General features: G+C 47.2%; 1 protein-coding gene across 2 annotated transcripts in view; it reads right to left on the bottom strand.

Moving 5' to 3' along the window:
* Positions 1-5,086: 5,086 nt before the first annotated feature.
* The window catches only part of GLI2 (GLI family zinc finger 2), a 200,837-nt gene continuing 186,504 nt past the window's right edge, over positions 5,087-19,419 (bottom strand). For both annotated transcript variants that reach the window (XM_052793128.1, XM_052793129.1), the window contains 3 exons: positions 14,845-15,126; positions 11,365-11,701; positions 5,087-10,336 (listed from right to left, as the gene is read on the bottom strand). In XM_052793128.1, the coding sequence (XP_052649088.1) occupies positions 7,980-10,336; positions 11,365-11,701; positions 14,845-15,126 (2,976 nt within the window). In that variant the 3' untranslated portion in view covers positions 5,087-7,979. The remainder of the gene's footprint in view (positions 10,337-11,364; positions 11,702-14,844; positions 15,127-19,419) is intronic.

Here is a 19,419-nt window from a genome sequence, read left to right as displayed (position 1 = left end):
TCCTGTTATAAGGAGTGATGATGCTAATCTAAAAGGCCCTCAGCCCCTGACTTTATTTTACACCTTCATCTTTTGTGAGATCTGCTTGATCCCAACTTCTTACAAGTGGAACAACTTTGTAGGAAGAGCAGGGGTGGAAAACAGCTCCTCGTGGGCTCCTTGGAGACTTGACTTGTTCTGGTACTGATTCACCCATGATGAAGCCAGCCCAGGTCTCTGCATACTAATTTTTTTTTTTTAAATGTAAATGACAGTTAAAATATTAATGAAGAAATGTACTGATAATATTTTAGCTGAAAATCTTTTTGATGTCATTTTTACAAGACTACTTGAGAAGTCATGTCTCAGCCCCATGCTCTTCTAAATTCAAGGTTTAGATGTGGAAGGGTTTTACGCTAAAGTTGTTGATGCACTACTAATATGTGTTAAGTTTTGGGAAGGCTTTTTGAATGGGATCTGATTTTAAATTTTCCTTCCAATTTGGGCAATTGTCATTTTTTGGAAGTGTTCAATGGCCACAAAGCTGGCTCTCATCTCTAAGAAAAGCCTGCTCAACCACTTTGGTGTCATTGGTGCTTTCAACACCTAGACCACTGCTGATCTGTTCAAAAAGCTCCCACTTACTTCCAGTTAATGATGGAAATGCTGGGATCTATTGTGGTGGGGGTTTTTTTTCCCAATTAAGTAGAAACCTTCACCTGGCTCAGCCCCAGTTTCTATTCCCTAAAAACATTTTTCATATTCACTGACAAATCTCCTGACATTGCTAAGACAAGCGATCATTTCCTGAGAGCTCCTCAAGCAAGGTGAGACCTGTTCAGTTCTTGGATGGCTGCTAACAAGGGAAATTCACCGGCCTGCAGGAAGCGATTAGGATCACCATTTGGAGCACCCTCCTTAGTCGGTACTGGTGTTATGGGGGTGCAGCCTCTTGGACTGCAGAGCAAAACCCATTTTCTCACCCCTCCTTGAGATCTCCCAGATACGGTAACACCGCCCACTTTCAGTATGCCTGGAGTGATGTTTAATCCTCTGTGCATTTCATGTAGCGCTATCGAATTTCACTTATCGTCATTATTGATGAGTGACACAGAGGTTAAACGATTTGCATCAAGACATTTTGCTCAAAAAAAAAAAAAAAATTAATACATCACTTCAGTTAGTTGAGACACTTTGCTCAGATGCCAGTCAGATGGGTAAGTGCAGCAGGCAGGTAGCTTCTCAGAGGGCTGCTTTGCCAGCTGGGAAATGGGGCCAATAAAGCCACCTGGAGATTACCAGGTTCTTGCTATACAAAAACAGTGGCCAGAAAGGGAGAAGCACGTTTGTTTCCTGCAGCTTGGCTGAGCCGCAGAGGCTGGGAGCGCCTTTGCTCTGAGGTCTGCAGCCAAGGGCAGGATGCTGGCGTTGCCAAAGGGTGGGGCAGCCCACCTACAGACTCCAGGCCTGGGGCTGCTTCGCCTTTCCAAGCTTGCCGCCAATCAGTCCCAGCTGTGTTCCTTGGTTGCCGTCACTGCCGCGGTCGTTTCCATCCGAGCAGGTGGCTGAAGCCCTCCAAGCGCCGTACAACTGCTGTTGTGCCACCAGTCACGCTGCCTTTTCAGGTGATGGCTGCTTGCACGACTGGTCAACCGAGTGGTGGGCAAAAGAGGTAAAAGAGGTAAAACCGGTGCTTTTGTTCCCAAAAGCCTTTTAAGTGAAGTTCTACAGATCTAAACTCTTCAAAAATAGATTTCTCATACCCACAGAAGCATCACTTCTTTGTTTTGCTTTTGTCACGGCCAGCAACTCCTCACGGCCCCTGAAATTTTGCAGGTGGGAGACACACTGGGAGACACAAAGCCATGAAGAAAATTAGTCCTGTTTTGTCCAGAATTTTGCTTCCTTCCCTGCTGCTCCCCTCATTTCATTTGATCTATTTTAACCACTACTACTGCACTGTAGCATGAACCTTGGTGCTTTGGCCAACATCCAGCTGTGAAATGTGCGCTCCTCTTCTGCATGATTCCCTCTGCAGGTGTCAGGAAAGCTGTTCCTCATGCTCCTGAGTCAAAAAATGCAACCGTCTGTCTGTCAAACCCTGGCAGAGAGGTTGTTTGTATGGGCAGAGCACTCTGGGGTCCTTCCCAAAGAGGAACAGAAAAGGCATAGCGACAGGGGAGAGAGGGGGTATTTGTGAAGGTTGCCTTTATCTGTATAGTGAAAGGAGAGAGAAAGGGAAAGAGACACTCCTTTAGCAGGCATTCAGAACATCAGACTAAGCTTCTGCTTTGAAGTCCTTAAACGTCCTTTCTCTACGGAGACTAGCCTGGGCTGTACTTAATAAGAGTTAAGACTAGCCAGAGCAACCTAGACCGAAGATTTATGTAGCCCCATGCCCTGTTGCCTGGTGCAGGAGCTGCCTTTCAGGGTGTGTTACCATGCCTGCTGCTCCTTGCTGTTACCACCCTAGAAATGATGGTAAAGGTGTGATGGCAAAATAGCCTCTGATGGACAGATGTAGCAGCCACAGAGTTTGCTTTTCAGTAAGCCATTGATACTTAGAGAGACATTTCTAGCAAGTGCACTGTAGTTGAGTGCAGCAGCTCTTTCAAAGTTGACAGCAGGCAGGCCACCGTGCCCCCTACATATCTGTCTGACAGGTCAGTGTGGGGAAAATGGAAATAGGGAGGGGAAGGGACCTGTGTAATGAATCAGAGATGCTAGTGCAATTGGATGAAGCTACAGTAGTCACAAACCTTCAGCGTGTGTGAAAGCATCACTTTGTTCTTTTTTTAATTTTATTTTTATTTTTACAGCAAACATATTTAATATAGCCATTTCAAGTTTTACATGAAGCATAAATCAAGGAGAAATAAGTATATTGGCCACAACATAGGTTGTTTTGTAGCTTCTAAATTTCTTAAGTGTTAGGTCATTTTACTTACAAGTTAAATAGCTGTCTGCAAGAGGCCTTGGTTGGTCATAAATTGTCCTTCCAATAATATAAAACACACCATTTATTTACAACACGTATGCTCTTCCAAGTAGATCCAACAGCTCGTAAAGAACAAGAGCTCCTATGTCATCCCTACTGAGACCACTGCAATAAAGAGCTGTTGGAATGACTCTGTACTCAGTAAGTGCAATCAGATCCAGCAACAGTAGCTTTTATGGGCTTTTTCTCCCCTCCAGGAAAACCTGAGATATTAGTGCAATATTAAAGAGCTGTGACGGTTTTACCCAGAGTGGGATCTTACTCCTCCTATGCTCCCGCTGGTTTTGGGAGTGGAGTGAGGTTAACACTCACCAAAGAGGGTCAGAATCAGCCCTGTTAGGATGGTTTGTTTTCATAAGGGATATGATTGATTAAAAAGAAGGTTAATTGAATATTATGCAGCTGCCACAGTAGTATAAACTCCAAACTCTGGCTTATAAACAACATTTGTTGCAGAAGGGTTATTACCCGCTTACAGTTGGAGCAACGAGCCTTTCGATCCCTGTTTATCCCAGGATGGCCAAGCAGTAAAAATACACATGCTGGTACGTGACCTCGGGTGGGCTCCTAGGAAATCTTAGCCCAGTTTAAGTAATAAATATGTTCTTACACAGGCAGAGGTGTGCCCTGATCGAACTCTGAAGTGAAATACCAGCTAAAAGCAGCATTTGATCTAGATTAGAAACCCACTTTAAGTGTTTGAAGTAGAAAAGCAGTAGGAGTTGATCTGAGTCTCCAAAGCCTTTTGTCAATAGAAAAGCTCTGAACAATTTCCTTTTAATAATATTACTGCATTTTTTTAAAATGTGATTTCTGTAGTTCTTGGACAGTACAGAGGGGTGTGATATTTATCCAATGGATTTGCGGACTAACAGGATCATTAACACATTAATCAACATCTTGTTCACTGGCTCAACCTCTGACTGTGCTGAGGGTGACTAGATTAGTGCAAGATATTCACAGGAGCATGGGATTCTTCTCACCCTACTGGAGAAGGTATCTAATCTAAGCTGGCTACATGGGATATCTCTGTCATCAATGAGGAAAGTGACTGATGTCTTCCAGAGGAAAATCCACCCCATCCTATGTGTCTAAAACAGGAAAGACTAATTCTGTCTTGGGATATGCCAATCTCTTGCCACAGACTATGAGGGAACTTATCATCAGGGTGAGGATTTGTCCCAAACTTACCTGATTCTACCAATCAGCTCAGTAGGGATCCTGCATTGAGGAAAATACAGACAACTCCTTCTACCGCTTCTGCATGAAACTGCTGGTTCATTTGCACCAAGTGTCATGGCTGATTCACTGGCTAACTGCTTTGCTCAAGAGCTGACTTTATTCCAAACTCATTGCTGTGCCCATGAGGATCACCCCTGAACAGCTTCCCCACCCTCCCTTAAAGTGCTAGCCCTGTCCACACCAACCCAACTCTACGAAACCAAACTGAAAATCAGTCTCTTGTGTGGCTGAGCTAACTCTTGCTGCAGTCAAATGAAATCTTTCTCATCCATGGGCTGGATCAGGCTCTAACTGGATCACGACCGATGTATCTGTTGCTCACCATATCATTGCTTCCCATCACATACATAGTGGATAGATTCATTTCTCCCTTCTCCAAACCCAATATTCAACTTGTCGCTGTCATGGCCCATCACAGCTCTGCTGATCTGCCCTATTTCTGTCTCCTTTCGGACACTGACCAAGATGGTCAACAAGCTGTTTTGCCATGAATCTTCTGGTTGCCAAATTTCTGCAGCCCATGCTTTGAGCCCTTCTCCTGTGCTGTCCCTGCTGCACTGCCATCCTCCTTCAAATCACCTCTGCCAAGAGGCCAATGAAAGACACCTGGGCAGCGTGGCTGTGCTTGCAGCAGCACCCCGGCTTTGCTGCCTCTCTTTCTGCCACCTCCATCCCATCGTTGACTGGAGGCTCTTCAAGGCAAGACCATTGCACATCCGTGCAGTGACTCACACATCAGCCCCATCCAGCTCCTCACCAGCTGTTCCTAAGCACCACCAGAGTCCAACCGACTGTGTTGGTGTGGCAGTGACAGATCAAAACCAACCACCATTACCAATAAAAAGCAATAACAACAGGCACAAGGAATTATGAAAAAAATTACTTTTTAATGTACAAAAGGTTTATATACAGGTTCAGCATGTTACTTCCGTTCTTATGATGTAGAAAACAGCTAAAAATGTTCTTAAGATATAAATTTGACAGAACAATTCACCTACAGTACTTTTAGTAATGATGTCTTCTATACATAATATATACAGTGCTGGAATGGTTATTATAATACTTTTTCAGTAAATGAAGGAAGACCACCACTGGAAAGTCTGAGAAATCTCAAGTCATTGGAGATTTGGTTTTGCTTTTGTATTTGATCTTTTGCTAATGAGATATCTGCGAAGAGGGACTCAGTAGCCATCGTTGCCCTACGCAGCTGTTGAAAAAAATCAGATTAGCAGTTGAAGGACACACGAAAGCCTGATCCATCTCAGCACAAGGGATGCCCAGTTGTACTCCAAGCGTCCAGGACAACATACAATGTCCTAAAATATGTACTGCCCTCTTTTCATAAATGCAAAGGCAAGGGCAAGGTCAGTAACTGCAGGAGAATATATACAGCGGACTATAAAACAATCCCTTTAAACACAATTTTCATAGTAGACACAAATAAACAGCCAGGCACCTTGCTTTGCTTTCCTGTCTCATGCACCCTGGACATTAGCAGGAGTCACGGGGACCTCGAGGGGTGAAGGGTGGGGGTGAGAGCGTTCTGTGCGCACCCTCTGCATGTAGGATGAGGACGGGTGAGATGGCTGGATGCGGAGCAGCACCTTCCTGCACCAGCCATACCCAGGGCTACCTGGCAGCAGCGTTGTCCCAACCCACCACTGCCAAGCAGGGCTGCTGGCGTATCTGATATCGCAAAGTTTGCCTGGAGGTAACACATGGCATTTTCATGCCAGCCCCTGGTCATGCCGGGAAGAGTGAGCCTGACATCAGTTTGTGCAAAAGGAAAGCAGAAAGGACACCAGAAAGCACCTTTATAGAGCTGTCCCTGACTCACGCAGGGGATGGAGTCAGATGCAAGTGAGAACATCACATTGATATGAGGGGGAGAGGGGAGACGAGAGGGAGAGAGTGAAGCTTCTGCGGATGCTTGTCCGGTCAAACTGTGAGAACCTGGGGGGGATGTCACACTTGTCCCCTGCCCTTCAACATACGGGGTACAAAGTATCTGATGCTATGAGAGCAGGAAGACAGTTGTCTTTGTCCAATGGAGTCAGAAGTTAAAGCAAGGCCTCCTGCCCAGGTACATGCACCTACCCTTTTTGTCTAACGACAGCAAAAATAAATAATGCAACTAAGATTGACTTCACTGCCAGGTGGGACCAGCCTGGAAACAGCTGAACATTATTACCAGCACTTGTATTTTGGTGGAGGATTTGGCTTTGGGGGGCCCTGTTCCTCCCATCTCTTCCTCAAGGATGTTTCCAAGAGATTCTCACTGACCGAGCTACTATTTTGACTCAAATACCTGTTTTGAGACTATCCAGATGTTTGCCTATGCTATAGACTGCAGGTGCAGTGCTGAATTGAACCAGGCTGGGTACAAAGAGTAGCTATGTACTGTAGCACAAAGCACTAGCCAAACTAACACCCCGGGTTGTCCATGGTATATTTTTTGGACACAGCAGCTCTTTTCATGCTGACCAAAGCTGTGGGACACGTTAATGTAGCACTGGGTGCATGCCAACAAAGCCTGCTTGCAGGGCAGGGTGTATTAGCTCACGCTTGGCCTCGCATCAGTGCAGCCACGCGCCTGTTGTGTGCATGGAGCCCAGGCAGAGCCCTGCATGGAGTATATTACACAGACAACCCTGGCCAGATAAACCAGCTCCCACGATGCTGCCACAGTGCAGGCTGGGCTGCAACGATCACAAAACTCTCTCCATCACCATCACTTTTGTATGTGAGCACCTCAGCAAGGAAAACCCTACAGAAAGCGAAGCCATTGCAAAGCTGCACAGGGATATGGTAATGCACGTTTCAGAGATCTGACATTAAAGATGCATGCAGAGCCCCTGCAGAAAGTCACTGCACTCAGAGGGCACAAAGTTATGCATTTGTGACAGTCTGCACACCTAAGCCTTCCTGCCACGGGGGATTATTTCCCAGTGATTGCTGTTCCCAGGCCTCTGCTCCACTCTGCACATGATATAAACCACGTTGTAAACACATCTGATCAAAGAGTGCATTCACCTTTTATGTGTCTCATCAATGTGTCTTTCCAATGTTTTCTCAGAAACACCACTATGTTTTTATAAATGTACATTTTATATACGCTTCTGGCAATACACTATATTTGATTTTTAAAGGAAGAGAGGCCTTGGCTACTTAACACGAAAGCATGGTAAGGCACTTTGCTGAGAAGCTGTTTGGAATCAACGCTCTTTGCAAGGTATAAAGGTATTTACGGTATAAAACAATACTGCTGGCAGAGGGCTTGTTTGGAGACGTAACTAAACCCTAGTGTCATCAGAGCAGAATACATAGTATGGCTTTTATTCTGATCAAAACCGCATCCTCCCATTTCGTTCTGGGGCAGGTTGAAAATGGAATTTTTTGCAAACGTAACTAACGGAAAATGATGGGGAGTGCTATTTACAGGGCTGCCGGGGAGGGAGGGTTTCATCTCTAACCACGCTCATGCTGTCTCCTAGCTTGGTGGTGATACCGTTCAGTGCTCTGGGAAACCAAGCCAAAAAATAATACTAGAGGTGCACCACTGCGGTGCTAAACTGCCTGGATATAGTTTACATAATTCTGTACAGAGACTTTTTAAAATTTTCATTTTGAATCCCTTTAATGTATTTAATACTTATAAAAAAAATCTACTCTATTGAAACAGATTATTTTTGAAAAGCACATTCATAAAACTGCTTCACGCAGAGCCCCTTGGATAGCACTAAGGCCTTGTGCTTTACTGTTATGACATCATGTTTAGAAATTTACTCTCTTCCGCCAGCGTAGTTAGCATGGAGCTCATATCGCCTATTGCCATATTGCTTATTCCCGTGGGTATGGTGGGCAGTGTCAGAGAGTTTCGTGGAGTTGTCAGGCGAGAGGAGTTCTGGGAGAGGTTCTGCAGGATGCTGGGGCTCAGAGTTCCCGACATCAGGCTCGAATGGTCCCCATCGTCCATGATGGCATCAAAATCTATCTGGGGCGGCTCAAGACCTTGTGAGTCCACCGTGCTGGACACCTGGTTCGCGCCCGGGGAAGGCAGAGCGGCCGGCTTGCTGTTCAGCGCGCACTGCTGTTGTCTGACCCGGCAGTCCGCGTGATTATCGAAGCTGCTGTTCTGTTCGTACATGTGGATTTGACCGTAATAGTACATCAAATTGTTTTCCCTCGTGCCGTCCACGCACTGCTGGGCTGGTGCCGGCAACATGTCACCGGTTCTTTTATGCATGGCCTCTGCTGCCTCCTGGCCTGGGCTGATGGTGTTTGTAGGGTGGGGAGTTCTCATGTAGCCCAGCTGCTGGACGGTGCGGAGGCCTCGGGGTCTGCTGGCTGGGCTTGGCTCGGGCGGAGGACGAGGCTGGACCATGGCGGGCGGATACGCCTGCGTGGCTGAACCCATCATGCTCTGCTGAGGCTCAAAGCTGGGCTGGTTGGAGGTCATGATGGGCTGATGGAAGGCCTCCTGAGCCATGGGGAAGTTCAGGCGGGTCGGCTGAGATGAGTAGTTCTGCTGACTCGGTTCGTGCATGACCTGGCCCAGCATCGTGCGCTCACTGTTGCTGCTGACCATTAAAGAAGGGTCGGTCGCCATGTCCATTTGCTGAGGGTGAAGGTGGGGTCCAGACTTTGCTGCCATGCTGCTACAAGAAGGAGAGATCTGATTTGGGTTGCCACTGATTGCACTGGGGCTCAGCATCTGATGAGATTGGTTATACCCTGCGTGCAAGCCCAGATCGGGGTTCATACCGGGGCCTAGGGTCATCGGCTGCTGCCGCAGCTGCATACAGTTTAGCCTCTGCCCATCCATGCTCACATTTCTTTGCATAAAGCTCTGCTGTGTTATGTTCATACTGTTCTCCGGCAGCTGCATCTGCTGCTGGTTGTAGTTCTGGTACTGACCAAAGTTCTGCTTCTGCTGGACCACCGCTAAGTTCCCTTGTGAAAACTGCTGCTTCGACTGATTGGACATGATATCAACTGTCCCTGAGCTGACCTCGTTCCACTGGACGGGCATGTTATTTTTATTCATGTCTGAGGAGGCATCAAAGCTCATGGGACACTCTGCCATCATGGGTCCCAAGTGGCTCATGCTTGCCTCGGCCACCGCCATCCTGCGCTGGCCGGGCAAGGCTGGAGGCTGCAGCTTCCCGCTTCCCTGGAAGCCCTGCATCTCATTGCTGTACCCCATGGAAGTGCTCTCGGCCGCCGTCCCGTTGCTCTGGGATTTGATGTACTGCACCACATCATCTGGCAGCATAATATCGTCGTCTCCGACGGGTGCCTCCGCCTCCCCGGACATGGCTTCCATGGCAATGTTTTCGCTGATGCTCAGCGGCCGGGGTGAGTAGGTGTGCCGGGGGAGGCTCCCATCCGAGCGCCCGTAGCTCTGAAGGCCGAAATTCCTCCTGTCTGTGGGGTGTGAAGGATGGAAGGGGTTCATGCTGTTGGTGCTGTTGAAGCGGTGAACTCGCGGGAGGGCCTGGGGGTCTCCGGCAGGTCTCCTCACCGGGTCACTTGCTCGTCTCGTGCAGTTGCCCGGCACCTCGTGGGGAAATGCTGCAGCTGACTGGTAGCCATAGGTGTTACCATCGCTGCAACGCCTGGGGCCTGGAGGGAGGCGGATGGAGGGCAAGGTGGGGTCTGGTCCATCCATAAGTGAGATCCTGTTCTTCAGGGTCATCCTCTCCATGTTCGGCAGGGGAGTTGGAGGAGGGCCCCCCGTGGCAGCAGCGTACTTGGCTTTCAGCCTGTAGTGCTGAGCTGGTGTGAGGTTCAGCAGACCCGGCATCCCGCTGCACTGGCTCGCCTCGCTCGACCGACGGGAGGCATCTGTCGAAATCGGGTCGTAGGAGTCGGCAGAGCTCGTGTTATTGGGGCGGTGCCCGAGCTGCGAAGCCTCGCTGGAACGGCGGCTGGAGAAGTATGGGGAGATCCCTGATGATCTGCGGCTGACGGTGTAGGCGGAGCTGATGGTGCTTGTTGTACTATCACGGCGCTCGCTTAGTTGGTTCAGCATCGTAACCTCATTGACAGACAGCTCCATTATTCTGGGATTAGGCAGTGTAGCAGAAGAACCACCACTATTTTCTAGAATAGAGCCTGAAAGAAAGGTTGCAGGGAAGGAAAAGATTTAGTTAGCTGAGAAATTCCACTTGGTAGTGTTCTTGGTGCCAGAATACAGACACAAAGCGTCCCCCAATATTTTACGGGAATGATACTGAATTTCATTTGCTACCAGTGAATTCAAAGCTTCATCTCCAGCTCTGTGTCCATGCACAAAGAACAAGAGGGCTGCAGAGTCTTTGCAATGTGTACCCCGCTGATACTCAGCTGCTGAGGAAATGCCTCCACACATAAGGCTTCTCTTAGGAAAAAAGTAGGACTGGTGTGAACTGTGCCACGGGAACAGCACATAGCTACAACCACAGCTGCTCACTGGGACAGATGCACAGCAGTCAGGGATAGGAGGCTGAGAGCTCAAAAGTTGACACTCAAGGGCTCTTCCCAGAGTAAACCAAGAAGCTCCAATATACTAAGCCCTGAGGTTTAGTACAACCCAGGCCCTATGCTTTGGCATTTCTTGGCAAAGTTGGAGGAGCACTGAAAGGATCATAAAGAAGCATATCAGGAATCCCCAGCCAGCGGGAAACTAGCAGATGAAGCTGTAGGCAATAGCCAGGACCTCCCAAAGTGACAGAAGGCCTGTCAGAGCAAGATCAGGGATGGAGGGCTTGTCTGGATTGCTGCTGTCCTCCTGCAGTCTTCCAGGAGGCACATTAGCCGTTAGGGAACTGTTCCTGCTGGAACAAACCCAAGCAGTCTTGCAGTTGCCACTGGGACAGTGAGGACAGCTGTGGCCGGGTCCTTGGGCAAGCCCAGATACAAGGACACCGACACCTCTGCCTCCCTTCATAGCTCTGTAGCACTGAGCAGCTGGGTTTCTGTTGCACATCACCAGACAGCTGTGTTTACGCCCAAGCTCTCCATTTTACCTGACATCTCTATCCCGCAAGGGCTGACTCAGAGGCAATAAGAAATGATCCTCCTCCAGGGCAGACTCTTGGTTATGAAACCAGAGTCAAACTCTGGAGGGTTCCTACAGGACACGGCCCAGGCCCAGGGCTTACCATTTCCTGAGATGGGAGGCAGCTTGGTGTTTCTGGCTTGTGGAGCTGGGCTCACCCATGAGCAGGAATCCTTAACTGTCTTGAGTTTCTCTTTCTTGAGCTGTTCAAGTCGTTGCATTGTCGTCATGTGTTTCCTTAGCTGCAGGCTGACTGTCGAATTACCAGATGAGACCGTTGAGTCCACAACAGGAGCGTTGTCATCCAACGCCGTCAGATCTCCCAGACTTCCCCCGCTGTGCATGTTCATTTCTACTCCACTGTCATTGTTGTTGGTGCTGCCAAGGGGTGACGGCTCACTGCTGCATGATGACTGGCCACCAGGACTGGACTGACACATCTTGGGGAAGGAAAAGTGGAGGAGTTGAGCAGGTGGAAACATGGATGGAAAGAAACCGGGAGCCCAACATCCCCAGCAGGCTCCACATGTTTGCCCTATCCCCAGCCCTCCCCTCTCTTCTTACCCTTCCCCGCTGAAGCATCTCAGCTCTACCAGAGGGCAGGGGCACCTTCCCTGGGGGAGGAGGGCACGGCAGCACCCCACAGCTGGAAAAAACTAAGGTGGGTTCAACAGGAGATGGAGAGAAACCAAATGCTCTTCCTCCAAAAGATTAAGAACAGATGCTTCTCAAAGAAAAGCAGCACGTTACCTGGTTGTGCAAGGTATATTGCAGCAAGCACTGGCTTATCTAACATAGGATCAAGGCCTAAGTATTTCAGACACAACGTATTTCTGTCTTTAAAATACCCTAACATATAATTAGGTTAGCTGACAAACTTCCAGCCAGATAAAAACCTGGTTCACTGTTTGCAAACTCCCACTTGCAGATAAGGTAGATAAGCACCATAAATATTTATTTTATTTACATTAGGAATTGCATTTCACATTGAGTAGTTTATTTGCAGCAGACGCTAAATGGTCTGAACTTGCTCTGAGGTAGCTGTTGCTGCTACCAGACAGGATGCCCGGCTTTGCTGCTCGAGGCCCATGCTCCAGCAAAAAATGGGAATGCTGAAAAGGCAACGTACTTTGCCCCAGGCGAATGTGGGAGTGGAGGGGGATGCAGTGTTTTACTTTGCTCCGTAGCAGCCCTCATGGGCAGGGCTGACTGGCTCTGATAGCCTCATTGCCCTTCAATCAGGATGATAGAGATTGCAATCCCAGGATTTAATGGCAAGTTGTGATGCTGGGAGAAAGGTGGCAAAGGGAATCTTCAGGCACTATGTCCTCCCCCTTTCTGCACTCAAGCAAATATCCCCTGTCCCTCCCCACCACTCCGCATGCCTCTGCCTCCACCCCGTGGGGGTTAACTGGAGACAGGAGGTCTGCAGGAGACCATGCTTTATACAGCTATTTTAATACAAAGGATTTCTTTGCTCACCTTAGTACCGACTGTCCTTAGGAAGGTAGAGTAAGGAAGGGTAAGTGGGAATAAAGAACAGGTTGTTAGGACAAAGACAGCATTAACAGAAAGGACCATGTTAGTAAAAGGAGGAAGAGGGGAGTGCAGAATACAACATAAATTGCCAACATCTCCCCCTCTCCTGTACCCCGTCTTCTCTGCCTTCCCTCTTTGGGAGCCCAGATAAAAACCCCTAGGAGACACTTCCCACCTGTCTCCACGGATTTGGGATGAGACCCAAAGATGGGCCAAAAAAAGGGGCCTCGGAATGATGGGAACCAGCAAAACATCTCATCCCTCCCGCCACCCTGACTTTAACTAGCAAACAGGAGTTGGACATGGGCCTGCCAGGTCAGATGCGCCCGTTAGATGTGCATGAGTGAAGTACGCAGTGCTGGACGGGAAGAGCGGAGAGGAACATCCGACCCATGGTCCTACCGCCAGTGAGATGGCTTGGCTGCTGCCCTGGGAGTGCAGAGCCCTAGGAAAACAACCCCACACCTTCAGGAGAAACGGGGTGGGGAGCTGTGATTGTGTCCATGTTTTCATAGAAAAAAACACCAAAAAACACATGGAGGAAGAGTATTGGAGAGAGGTCATTATGTCCAGTGGTTCTCACACTCAGTTTTTGTAACCTAATACAGAGCCTCATCACAGTAAAACTGTTCCTTTTGTCAATTAGAGACACTTTGGATGTGAAAATACTCAATTCCTTCCTAACCAAAACATGCTGCTCATCAGTAATTTGTCCAACAACACATCCCTTAACCTTCTTTAGAAAACCTTTGCAGCTCCAGGCCATGTCGTTTCATAGGGATAACAGTCTTTTAGCCTGGATTCAAATCAAGAAAATATATATTTTGGAGTTCAAAGTCCTTTCAGCTCTAGTGAGAATTCTGGGGACTATGTGAACACTCTCTTTTGCAGGTGAAGGTCTTTTCTGCTGTATCCAGCCTGTACCCTGCTCCACTCTGAGCTGGTGCAGCAGACCAAAGCTTTGGGTACAAAGGTGAAGAAAAATATCAAAATGCAAAAGTGTGACCCATGTGTTGCAATGCTCCATCTCCTCCACCAGCAGTGGTGTGCTGAGGAGCAAGTGGGCTCCCTGCATGGGGTGGAAGAGGCTTGAACGTGTTTGGACCCACCACCATACACACCTCGTTAGCACTATAAACCACACTACTGCCTACTGTGGAGCTGCTGCAATGGCCAGAAGGCTGATAAACTGTCTTTGCTTCAGCTGGTGGCTACTCAAGGGGCTGTAAAACATGATCATAGTTGACTGCAAGCCCGTACTCTGTGGGCCACAGCATTGCTCCCATGTTTATTCCTGGTTTTACTCCCCTGGCCCATCATCCCACTACAATTTTCTGTGGCAGCTGGGAGTCGTGTATTGAGCTCCTGTACTCCTGAGTGATCTGCTCTAGCTGACCTTACGTGAGCAGGGAGGTTAGACTAGATGACCTCAAGAGGTGCCTGCCAACCCTAGCGATTCTGTGCTTCTGCGCATGGTGGACAGGACCAAGGAATTGAACTTGCTTTAAGATACCCAACAAAAGTAAAGCAGCTACTTTTATCCCCACTGGCTTCATCAGACACCCCACAACAGAGTTGTGCCAGCAAAACTGCTGTGCAGCAGCAGCTTGGAAAGAAAAACGTTGAAGGGTGCAGGGAGGAGAAAAGGGACTGCTTAAGCCAGGACTTCTGCTTCAAGAAGTGTTCATCAATCTGTGCCCCATGGTTGTTGCTCAATTTAAATTGGTGAGGTAGGTAAAGCTCATTTGACCACAACACTCTGAGTTTTACCCACTTTCACAGCACAGGGAGGCCAAGCTCAACACTGGGCATCACGTGGTCCCCATGACTGCGAGGGTGGGAATTTGTGATGCTGGGTAGGAAGGTGTAAAATGTACTGGACTGTGCCCTGACCTGCAGTTTCATCTCTGGACTTGAATTCTAGGGTGTTGGCAGGTGAAGGGCAACTGCCCGGAGAGGTAAATGGCATGCAAATGCTTCACGCCCCCATTGCGTCGGAGAAATTAGGGGCCGCGTCATTTCTGCCAAGAGCAACTGCTCTTACCACAGAATTCTCTGTTTTTATCGTTTTGACTTGTAAGCAATCCTCCATGCTCCTTGTGGTGCTGTTCGCCTCGGGGCTGTCCTCTGAAACCTTGCTGCTCTGCTTGGCGCTTGCCTCATTGTCCCCATTTTCCTTGAGTGGAGGTGGCCTCGGGTGAACATCATTGCGCTGCTTCTTCGTGACGTGGGCATCGGGCCCGTGCACGGTCTTGACGTGTTTCCTGAGGGAGCTAGGGTCTGTGTACCGCTTTGTGCAGCCAGGGATTTTACAGACGTAGGGTTTCTGTCAATACAAGCAAATCTTGGGTTATATTTAGAACAAGGCCAAATATTCCAGGTACAGCGTATGGGCCAAGAAAATACAATGAGCATAGCGGCTGGCAGCAGCAAAATGTGGAGCATCTGCTCCACAGGATTCTGTAAGACTGAGATCTCTAAGATGTGATATATGGGCTGCTGCTGATCCACACAGACCTGGCCAGTCATTTGATGTTGGCTAAACTCCTTGTTTTCAGTTTCTGGATTAAAAGGCAGCTAAGAATTCATGAAATACTTTCCTAATATTGCTTTTCCATGTATGTATTTGCTCGGGTGGCCACAGGAATGTTTCCTGATTATGGATGGGAGGGAGGTGATGTAGGGGACTGGCCATAACACATTCTCTCTGCTAAGGTGGGGTCTACACTGAGAATATGTCTGAGACCTTCTGGCTGATGGAATTCCAGTGAAACCAAGCCAGACTGGATTCACCCTACTCAATCTATCATACCACTCCAGCACCTGTCACCTTGAAATCTGTTATTGTGCAAAACAAACCACAGGCATGCAATGTTTTTTTCAGACGATAGCACTCTCGTCCCGAATTCATGAATCATTGATTGCCACAGGAAAACAAGGCTGAAGCCATGCTTCTGAAAACAGAAGTCAGAAAACAGATACTTTTCTTCTTTTAACTTTTTTTTTTTATTGAGTTTCCAATTCCAAAGTGTATTAGCGCTGCAGTTGTTTGAGCTGGTGCTGCTGCACTCGAAGCTCTGAATTCATCACAAGTTCCGCTTTCAACCTCACAGCTACTCTAAGTATTTTGCTGCCAATGCGCTAGGACAGATCCATGAAAAAAACCAGATAGATGTTGTTTGAAGGCTGCCCAAAATGACCATTCCTATTCTTTTTTTTAATCTGTTTTGTAATTTCGTCCAGAAGCTTAAGTGCAAAAATACAAAGGAGTACATATTCTTTGCAGAAAGCCAGCATCATCACATGAAAAACATTGAAAGTCTGTTTTTTATTCAAAAGCATGCTTCCTGACTGATCTTGGCACATCACTTGAACAAACTAAATCCTCATAACACCCCACTGAGGTAAATATTTAATATATTTTAAATCTGGGTAAACCAAAGCACAAAAAGTCAAATAGTTTGTTTATAAATCTCATGCAACATTTTGGATGAGGCATTATAGAAATATTATTGCTGCTATTAAAACCTATTCTAAAGAACAGAACCCCCAACACACATGCTAAAAAACCCTACATAAAACAGTTCAAGGATTTTTTATAAAGATCCTTTAGGCCCAATAATTCTGATTTTTCAGACACCAGTAATTAGGGTAACATGATCACTGTTGCTTGGACAGCAGACACTCCGCCTAATGGGGTGCAACCATCCTCTTCATCAGGCCATACCTCCTGCAACTGAACTGAGCACAACTGCTGTTTTGTTGGCATGCCTTCATAAATCCCCTGGGTTATTCAGATTCTGACATCTAATGCAGTGTATGGCCTAGTGAAGTCAACAACTTAGATATCTCAGATGCCTCCCTCCTACTCCCATACACATACAGCATGATACTCCTTAGGGTGGGAGAACTGGAGAACTCCCCAGGCACTCAGCAGAACTGTATTTCTGCATTTTACCCTTGTTTAGCTTGAATTGGAGAAAACGTCACTCCAAGCCTTTGGCTGGCCACGAACTCATGCCACTTTTTTGTGTGTGCACTGGAGAGTGGTCACGGGATGAAAGCTCTTTTCCCAGGAGTAACTGGGATCCCCTGAAGGGATTCAAATAGTCACTGAAAGTTTAAAAGGAAATAGTGTATGTGACATTTCAACAATAAAAAAAAAGCCAGTGTGCTAATATATGCCCAGCCTTGAACTTTGGCATGTTTGAACCATACACTACATCCTGTCACACAATGATGGAGGCAAACACAGGGAACCTGGAACTTCCCCCTTAGAGGAGACATGGATGACTTAACTCTGAAACTGTGGTGTATCCCAAGTAAACACTGCAAGCAGAGGAAAATATTTAGTAGGTAGCTAGGAACCACAACAGAGTTACCAATGGGTAATGGGAAATATTCACAGCCACAGACTCCTGCTTTGCATCCATGTGGTTTTTTGAGCCAAGGTCTCAGTGCAGTTTGCTAACCCACTGGTCATGGCCACAGCTGGTTGCAGGACCGTCACCTGGGCCTGCTGCCCAATGCAATGAGCTTTGCCATGAGGAATGTCATCTGTTGCAAAGGATCATGTTATATGTTCCTCAAAAAGAGGGTGTCAAATATATGGCTCAGAGAGCCATTATATGCAGCCTACAGATCTCCCACAATTCTTGGGGCATGCCTGTGCTGCATCAAGGAGGGTTGAACAGCAGTTCAGGAGTGAGCATGACCGCAAAATGTAAGATCATGCAGTGCAATATAGTTCCCATGATAAGGCTCAGCTGGTCTGGTACAAATCCTCTACTAGTGGCTATGCTGTTTCTGCACCTGAGAAGGCTTTGGCATCCTCCAGGGGAAGCAACAGCAGAGGGTAAAATCCCTATCTGTTATCTGAGTCTTTAATTTGTGTTGTTGGATGCAGCCTGTGCCAAGTGTCAGCATATTAGATCGGGGTCCACCATAGACAAGGAGTTGGATGCTCCTGCCCTGCAGCCTCACATTCTTGCACAATGGGAACCCAAACAAACAGACCTTCAAGTGTGTCTAAGCTCTGCTCAGACAAAGTGAGGAGTCATCCCAGATCCAGTGCAGCTCCTGATCTGGATCAATTGGGAAACTGAACCCATCAGAGAAATGACATTTAATAATACAGACGAGGCCAAAATTCCACATGTAGGAACATGGGACACAAGCTGGCCCAACAGAAGGGAAACTCTGGCCTGCCTAGGAAAAATCCTGGAAAAGCTCTAGGGATCCGACCTCAACTGATCTATGGGCAAAAAGTAGCTCACATACTGCTTCAGTGTGCACAGACTGGGCAGACTGAATCTGTATCCAGCACTAAAAGTTGTACCAGCAGTCTTGATCCATCCACATGAGAATCCTTAGGGATGGAAGAGAGATGCAAAACTGATTAAGGACAGGAAAAAACGCTGCAGTAATGAGAATCTTCAGTGGCTTGATTGACTTATTTAGCTTATAAGAAGATGGAAAGTGACTTAACACTGTGGTGTCATGAGGTGGAAATAGCAACAATGAAAGGGACATTGGATCCAGCACTGGAGGAAGGCAGAGAAAGCATCCAGGGCTTGGAAACAAGCAATTTCTAATACCTGAAATGTGAGAGTAAATCATGACTGCCTACCTTTCAGGGGAAGAAGCTTTAACAGAGAGAAAATTATGTCTTAGTCAAACACCAGGTACTGGGAATGCAGGTTGCTGAGCAGATGAGAGGTTGTACGTCTTGTTGGTCTCTCCTGGCCTCAAGGTTGGTGTAGCCTTAAACCAACCCCAAACTACCCAGTGCCAGTGCGGGTATGGGTTAATTTTAACCTGTGTCCTGCTGGGGAAGTGACTCACTGGTGAAGGAGAATCCTGACGTTTGGGTTCATACCCAAACCAATTCAAATAACACAGGGATCCAGGTCATTCATTGGGTCCATGTCAGCATCACACAGCATGGAAGGGCATCCTAGACTTTGAGTCCTTATTCTGACTCCAACAGAATCTCTGAAACCTGCAGAGCTTTGGTTATCACTGACTGATATTATGCCAGAGATACAAATACTCCCAACAAGCCCTTTGTAGACAAAGCATCGCTTTAAAAAGCTGTCATCCGTGGCAATTGTGTTCCATTCTCCAATAGTCTATATTTAACTGTTGCAAATTAGGCTACAGACTGAATTCTTCATGGCTGCAAACACTATTAGAACTTTGGAGTGTTGTTTTTTCTTCCCCTGTCAGCTAATTAGTGGTAATATAAATTTCAATCGTCGGCCGTGGTTGATTGCAACAGACCATCACATGCGTTACAATAAAGGCAATTTCCTCTGCTCCCCAACTACTAATAGTGGGTCTTAATTAGCCAAGGTTAACAAAGCATTGCATTGTGCTTTATCATTGTACATCAAACGATGGAGGGAGTATTATTTCCAGAGCGTCAGGATCCAGGGTAGCTGTTATACTACTGCAAGTCTGCTCCACAGTAATATTAAACACCACATGCACAACTGTACAATCCTATTTGTGCTATTAAAAATTATAAATTTGGAAAATGCTTGCTTTAATTTCCAAAGCTGATTAAAAAGTTTGCATACTTTAACATCTGTTTATGATTTCAAACATGGCTTTCATA

Source organism: Harpia harpyja, chromosome 7, assembly GCF_026419915.1.
Source record: "Harpia harpyja isolate bHarHar1 chromosome 7, bHarHar1 primary haplotype, whole genome shotgun sequence".
Lineage (NCBI taxonomy): Eukaryota > Metazoa > Chordata > Aves > Accipitriformes > Accipitridae > Harpia > Harpia harpyja.
The sequence above is the reverse complement of the archived record's forward strand: the minus strand, read 5'-3'. Positions and strand labels throughout refer to the sequence as shown.